General features: G+C 60.0%; 1 protein-coding gene across 1 annotated transcript; it reads left to right on the top strand.

Annotated features, from left to right (window-relative positions):
• Positions 1 to 2270: 2270 nt before the first annotated feature.
• On the top strand, positions 2271 to 6518 carry LBRM_05_0890 (putative CYC2-like cyclin; the record flags this gene model as incomplete). Its single annotated transcript, XM_001561853.2, has 1 exon — positions 2271 to 6518. The coding sequence occupies one exon, from the start codon at positions 2271 to 2273 to the stop codon at positions 6516 to 6518; it is 4248 nt and encodes a 1415-aa protein (XP_001561903.2).
• Between the last annotated feature and the right edge of the window lie 1406 nt (positions 6519 to 7924).

Raw genomic sequence — 7924 nt, 5'->3', positions numbered from 1 at the left:
CCCCTCCGTGCTGTCCCACACGTGAAACCACCCAACCACCCGCCCATCCACCCACATGTGGCGTACCCCTTTCATCCAGAGAATAGTGCGGCTCTCCCAATACGACTCCCAAGCACGTCACCGCGAACAGAGAAGAGGCCAAGGAGACAACAGCATCAGCAAACTCCCAACCCAAGAGAAGCACCGCATTCAGCTTCAGCATCCCCGACGAGAAGAAGAAAGAGTACGCACGTCATCACTGAGAACACAACGCTCACACGCGCGCACCCCTCTGCTGCAGCCCTCTCTCCCTCTATTGTTATAACTTGCATTTCTCCGTGGTGTGACTACCTCCCTTTTCCCCTGACTGCTACCTTAGAGTGCAAGTGGAAGAGGGAGTGGTGCGTCTCTCTCTCTCTCTCTCTCGCTGCTTGTGTGTGCCCCTCGCTCTCCCTTCTCTCTCTCTCGACTCTCTTTCGGCCTGCACCTCTCCTCTCCTCTCCCCTCTCCCTCTTAAAAGACGTGCGTGTTAGCGAGTGAGCACCTCTGCCCCCACCTCTCTCTCCCTCTCTCTCTCTCTCTCCTACCCAGACGCGCACAAGCACACGCGTACGCGCATCTCCCCTCTTTTACTTTTTACTTTCGCTTTGTTCGTTTGGGGGGGAGGGGAGGGGCTGTCGCTTTTCGGTTTCGAGCTGTGTTGTTCTGCCTTCCCTTTTGCTGCTGTACACCCCCCCCTTTCCCCCTCCCCTCCCCTCCCCTTCCCCCTTTCCCTTGATAAGCGGCTAACTTCGTTGTCGTTGCCACCGCTGTGCCTCTTTTCTCTGCCACACCACAGCCGCAACGGGAGGAACCGCCAACTAACGAAGGAGAGGAGAAAAGCGTGGGTCTGTTGTCTCTGTCTCTGTAGGCCTCGTGCGCCCCCTCCCCTCCTTCCCTCCTCCTATCGATCAACGTATACACGTACGTCACAGAGAGAGAGAGAGAGAGAGACCGATTGCCGCTTCAGCAGACTACCCACGTACACACGCACATACACACCAAAAGAGAGGTGGAACACAAAGCACAGCAAGTCAAACAGTAGACAAAAATAGCGTCTGAGGCTGTGCTGCTCGCATCTTGACGTTCGTTTTCTGTTGCTTCACGCTTCCTTCTCTCTCTCTCTCTCTGTGGTTGCGGTTTTCTTCACCTCTCACCGTTTCTCCCTCGTCTTCTTTGGCCGTCGTTGTTGTCTCTTTCCTCTCCACCCCGTCTTTCTCTCTAACGGACGGGCGGACACAATTCTTCCTGACCATACCGCACAGCTACACACACACACACGCCTCCCCTCTCTCCCTCCCCGCCTGCCTACAGAATACTTTGGGTCTGTGCTCGTCCGTCTGAGCGTCCAAGTGAGCTTCTACGACGTTGTGCATCTCGCTCGATTCTCTCTCACTCTCTTTTTCGATTTTTCTCTTTCGGAGTGTGTGTGCGTGCATTCTTTGTGTTGTTGTCGCTGTGGTGTCTCGCTGTGTGTGTGTGTGTGTCTCCCTCATCCCTCCCCCCTCCTCCTCTTCTTCTCCGCTCTTGTTGTTTCTCAGCGTCGCGTCGCGTGTGCTTCGGGCTGTGCTCTTCTCTCTCTTCCTCGCCATTGTATTTGCGCTGTTTTTTCTCTTTTGGGGAAGGAGGTCGGTGCTTCTCTGCCTCTGCTGTCCCGTCGTTTGATCGTTCTTCCGCACACACACACACACACCTCCTCCCTTCCTCCCCCCATCCCACCCTTTTCGTTCGTTTCATCTCTCCACACCTCCCTTCATTCGTTTAAATCACACGCCACACTTCAGTCGTCGTCGTCGTCAACGCTTATTTTGCTCTTCCTCCCTCTCCTCCCCTTCCCTCTCAAGTATTCCCCCCCCCCCCCACCCCCGGGGCTCACCGTCTCTCAGTAGGCAAACGCAGACATCAGCAACGAGAGGGGGGAAACAGCAGCTGTAGCCACTCTCCTCTCTTCTCGCTCCCTGGGCGTGCGTGCGTGTGTGTGTGTGTGTGAGGGAGTAGGCTACTGCGACTACTTCCACCGGTCAGCTCCTCCCCTTCAATCACTTCGGCTTCCCTTGTGGCGCCATTGTCTGTGCTGGGCTTGTCGTCGTCGTGGTCGTCTCTTCTCTCAGTCTTCTGTCTCTCGCTCTCTCCTCTCCCGCGCTTGATTTGTCTGTGTGGTCTCGCCGCTGGACAACCCTCCCTTCCTACGAGTCCGCGTGTGCGTACGTGTCCGCCGTATCCCCCCTCCTCCTCCCCGGTTCGCCCTTTTCATGGACTGCGTAGGCGCCTGCCCGCCTCATCATAGACGCCCGTCCCCGCTCGCGCATCGCCCGCCAACATCTGTCAGCGGTGGCATCAGCGGTGTTGACTCTAGCGGCACCAATAGCGCCCGTCGTGCGTGCTCCGCCGGGCCTGCCGCGCTTTCGGCGAATCCCGCCGATTCACCACGTTCCCCGTATGCAGAGCCGCAGCAACAGCCACCAACGACAGCAGCGACGTCTGCCCCTCTAACAACTGCGGCGCACGCATCGCTGTTTTCGCAAGCTGACTGCCACCAAGAGAGGCACCACCTCCAGGGTCGTACTGACGCTAGCGCAGAGATCACCACGCCTTCACAGCAGCAACAGCAACAGGTCCAATACACGAAGCACCTCTCTCTCAGCACCCTCAGCGGCAGCGCGTCGAACCTGACCATTTTGATTCGCTCCAACACCACCGCCAGCGTCACGACAGCAGCGACTGACAGCTCGGAGTACTCAACCCCCCTCTCCGGTATCTCTTCCTATAAACAACAGTCTCAGCGAGCCCGCACGCAACGTGTCGTCGAGACAAACTACCTTTACCTGAACCCCGGCTCCTCCCTGCGGCCGTCGCTGGGCTCGCGCTCGAGCAGTCACGCACGCGAAAACGAGGACGACGAAGTCACTGCCGAAGACGACGTTGCCAGTGCCGCTTGCGTGGACGGAGCTGCCGTGGCTGGCAACGACGACGATCACCACCACCACCAGCACCACCAGCACCGCCGCCACGGCGATCCTCTCTTGCAGCAGCACGGCATCCGATGTAGCGCGTCATCCAGCAAGCGACCAAGACCGCTCCCCCAAAGTAGGTTGTCACCACGACCTCAACCTCGGCAGCAGCAAGCAGACGTGGCAGACGAGGAGTCGCATTCGCTTCACAGTCGCAGCGCTGGTATGCGCATCCCCGACCTCTCCGCATTTCGGGAGGCGCCTTCCACACGGCCAGCGACGGCGACAGCGACAGCGGAAAGCGGCAGTAACAGCAGAGAGGGCATCAGCCCAAGAAGGAACAGCAACGACAGCAACAGCCACCCAGTGAGCCACCCTTACCCGGGCTGGGGCAGTAGTCGTAGCACGAGCGGTAACGGCACTCACGCACGCGTATTCGACAAGGTGGAGTACGAAGAAGACCAAGAGGTGCGGCGCGTCCTGCATCCACCTCCGCATCTCTGGAGCCATGAGGAGCGGGGTGACAGCAAATACGAACCCCAAGACGCAACTGCCGCCATGACCATCACCCCCGGTGGCGACGCAGCTGTCAAGTCCATGAGTTCTGCCTGCCTCTCTGCTCCAGACGCCACGCCGGTGGTGCCGCCGCCGAAGCGCTTTGCCACCGGCGAGGGCGAGGCAGTGGCGCTCGACGATCTGCGCTATGTCTGCGGCTCCTCCACCGCCGGTGCGCTCTCTCGGATGGCTACCGCGAGCGTCTGCGCGAACGAGGAAGATACGTATCGTCATCAGGAGCAGCCCCTCCACGCTTTCGCGACCCTCCAGGATGACGAGTGCGGACGCACATCGCAGCAGCAACAACAACAACACCAGCAGCGCGGCAGTCGCAGTCGGAAGGCGCGTGTCGCGGGTGCGAGCAGGAACTGCGGCGTTAGCGGCGGTAGTAGTAGTAGCCGCAGTCGCCTGGCCAGTCGGCGGCACCCCAACGACAGCATCACGGCCGGCATTCCGTACGACCCGTCTCGTTTCCCCCCGCCGTCCCAGCCGCCGAATTTGGCTGCCCCTGTCACGGCAGCCAAAGAAGTTAGTCCCGTGGCCGCTTGGGAGCACGGGTCTGAGGCCCGGCTGATAAGCACGAGCCAGCCTAGCTGCGCTACGCCGCCAGACACGCAGCAGCAGCAGCAGAGCCTGCAGTTAGCGGGCGCCAACGACAGCGCCGCGCTCGCGCCGGCTCGTTCACCGATCAAGCTGATCGAAACTCGCTACGCCTTCCTTGCCCTCTCCTTCATGATGCGCATGCTCTGCAAGCTGCACAAGGGCGAGCCGATCCCGTCAAGTGACTTTCACTCCCACTGCATACCACCGATGACAGTGACCATGTACGTCCAGCGCCTGGTGCGCTACTGCGCCTGCAGCGGCGAGGCGCTCCTCTGCTCCTTTTTACTCCTGCTCAAGTATGTCTTTCACAGCGGGCATCCCGTTACGATCTACAACGCACATCGCCTACTCATTACCAGCATCGTGCTCGGCATCAAGCTGCGCGACGATGTGTACTATAGCAATGTCTACTACGGCCGCATCGGCGGCATTAGTGGACGCGAGATGAACAAGTTAGAGCTGCTCTTCCTCGAGAAGCTAGAGTGGGAGACGCAGGTACACGAGGACGAGTACGTGGCACTGCTGGATCTGCTCACAGAGCTCGGCATTGACGCAGAGCCGACCAGCGCGCAGCTCGAAGCCTTCGCGGCGGCGCACCCGGACGAAGCCGCCGCGTACGTGTTGGACGAGGAGGATAACGAAGTCGCCGAGGCAAGCACGAAGCTGCAACAGCAGGGTGCCGACTCAAGCGCCGGCTCGCCTATGAAGGGCACCGCCACTACTGCCGCCGATCTACCCGCGGCCGAGCAGCAGCGCCTAAAGGTGCTCCGCGGCGCCTACCGACTGCACCAGTGGCACACCATCGTGGTGCCGTGGCTGGCGCGCCTGAAGCAATCGACGTTTGACAAGGCGAAGGCCAACGCTGTCGCAGCAGCTGCGGCACGAAAGGAGGAAGGGCTGCGCTGGCAGCAGTACCACCGTGAGGATGAGGCCTCCGCGCTGCGGCATCTGCGACCATCTTCGGCAAGCTCGTGGATATCGCCCTTGTCTGTGCAGAAGCGCGCCATCAGCAGTACCACCACCACCACCGCCGCATCTGCAGCCACAGCAGCGGCGGCGGCGGCGGCCTGGGCCTCCGAACCATCGTATCAGACCAGCTGTTTCCTCCACGACGGCAGCAATGTGCCGTACCGTAGCTCGAGCAGTGCAGTAGTGATAGGCGGTGGCGACGTCCACTCCACAGCCACCACCAGCAATGGCAACAGTGGCTTCGAAAACCCTCACCACAGCGTCACGAAATTTTTGAATGACGCTAACGGGGGCTGCCTTGGCACCTCCACAGCAACGGCTACGCCCGCGGCGGTGAGTCAAGGCAGTCGGCACGCTAGCTCTAGTCAAAGCCATACCCACTGCGGCAGCGCGACACTCGATAGGCCTGCGTCGCCGTCCTCATCAGTTCAGTGCCCTAGTCAGCAGCAGCACACCATCTCTGGCGTAGCATCATCCTCATACTGCTGCTACTACGGCGCCAACTCGGGTCACCAACACAGCGGTAACGGCACTGATGAGGCTCACACGTTGAGCCAAGTGCGATACCACACCGCAGCAGCAACAGCAGTAGCGGCGATGGATCGATCACCGCGTGCAGCCTCCGCCCACTTCGATATCACGAACCGCGCAGCAGCGGCCTTGATGGATGCGACTGCGGAGCCCCGTCAGCACACCGCACAGACCCAACACCAGCAACTGCCGTCTGTAGGTGGCACGACCGCGCAGCTCACATCGCCGGTTTCTTTCACCACCCCTGGAAGCGGCATCAACGTCAACGCTCAGCCGTACTACTATGTTAGTAGCCGCATGCGCAAGCAGCAGCAGCAGCAGCAGCGGCAAGCGGCGGCAGCGTCACCGGCCTCGGAAGACCGATCGGCCACCCGCCCTGGTAATGCCTCGACCATAGATACCACCACGGCGATGACGCAAGCGACCGCAGTGAGCCCTTATGACTATGTGGCTTCCGCACAGCCTCCGTCGTCCTCCACCCTCGAAGGCGGCCGCGGCGCGCGCTCGCCAGGCTCTTCGTTCACAAGCCCGAGGTGCGTGGACTCGATGGCGCGCTTCAGCACGTACGCGGCGACTTCGACGGACGCCGTGGCGGGTCATCCGTCGCAGCCGAGCGGCCTCAGCAGTGGCATCGAGACTGTTCTGTCGGCGATGAAGATGTCCGGCATTTACGGTGGCACCAGCAGCGCGTGCGTCCATAACTTTCCAACGCGGACTGTTGACAGCTGCCGCCGTCCAGATGGCGGCAGCGAGCAGGCCACTTTGCCGCACGTACTGCGGCAGCCTCCTCACTCGGATCAGCAGGCGCAGGTCCACCGCCGCTTCGCCTTCTCGTCCCAGCACTCGCTCGGCAAAAAGCGCTCGAAGCCAGAGAGCTACAAGGACTACTGAGATGCACACCTCGGCCCTACAGATACACGCACACACACACAGACACACACATGGAGTGTGGGGACTACGATAAACCACAAGTCGAAGAGAAATCTCGACGAAGTGTACTCCAAACCCCGTGTGGCGTGTGCGTCGGTGAGTGTATATTACCTCATTTGTGCGCTGATATTTTTTTTTTTTGAGGGGAGACTCCTCGTGCACGCGCCCATTCGCCTCTCCCTCTTCTCACTTGCGTTGTCTCTTATATGTATCGCTAGATGCCAGGTGTCGTGCGCGCGCAGGTGTGCGCCTCGTCCCCCCTTCTCCCACCCCTCTGTGGCGTATGCGCGTGGAAGGGGGGGGTCATCTCAGTGTATGGCTTCTTACTCGTTTGCAGGTCGGTTCTATGGTGGCAGGGCGCACCTGCGCCTTCACCGACTCTACCCCACCTCCCCCCCCTCTCCCTGTTTACCTCTGCTCCGTCAGTCATCCAGCGTCCCCCCCCCCTCCTCATAACTGGACACACATTGTATGTGGAGAAGAGGGAGTGATGCTGGAGAACTCAAGGCTGCAACACAAAGCCACGCAGATCACCCTTGTCGTCGTTTTCCCCTCTCCCCTCCCCTCCCCTCCCCCCCACCGTGCGGTTGCTTGGGGACTCGTCATTACACGCCTTATCCACCACCACCGCCGCCGCCGCCCCCTCCCTCTCTCGTCCATGACGAAAAGCGGTTAACATAACGAAGGAGAGAAGCGACACGCACAGCGCAAGCGCATTCGCGTGGCTGGCGATGGAAGAAACAGGGGAGAGGAGGGGAAGCTGCCAAAAGGGAAGGCCATTTCGCGATACCCAAGAGAAAGGCAAAAGGCAGAGAGAGCGCCGGCGCGCGATGGATGGGGTGAAGCGCCGGCGTTGCGCGCCATTCGTTTCGTGGAGTTCTCGGACGTGTGTGTGTGTGTGTGTGTGTGTGTGATGTTTTGTTGCTCTTTTCACTGTGATGGTCTGAGATGAACAATTCGCCTCCCCCTCCCCCCCCCCTCCTTTTCCTGTGTGGTTGCCTCCCTGTGTGGAAAGGAAGGAAACCACGCATAGGCACGCACACACAACTACGCACGCACGCGCTCGTGAGGAGAGGTGTCTGCAGTTAATGCCTCAAAGCTAACGTTAAAGGGAGAATAAAATTAAAGACAAAAGGTGACCGCTGCATTCACACCCGCGTCTCTCTCGCTCTGTGCCTATGTGTGTGTGTGTGTGTGGGGAGGGGGGAGTAACTGCGGAGAACGTGGCCAAGAAGGTGAAGTACACAGGGGTTGAGTTTGAAGATGTGAGGCATGTATGGGTGTGGGATGTTAGTAATACTCATCAGCTGCCTCAACAGCTGCCCGCTATGAGAGACCGACAGACACGCACGCTCGCTTAGTGGGAT

This window comes from Leishmania braziliensis, chromosome 5, assembly GCF_000002845.2.
Source record: "Leishmania braziliensis MHOM/BR/75/M2904 complete genome, chromosome 5".
Classification (NCBI taxonomy): Eukaryota; Euglenozoa; class Kinetoplastea; order Trypanosomatida; family Trypanosomatidae; genus Leishmania; species Leishmania braziliensis.
This window is presented reverse-complemented; position numbering and strand designations above follow the sequence as displayed.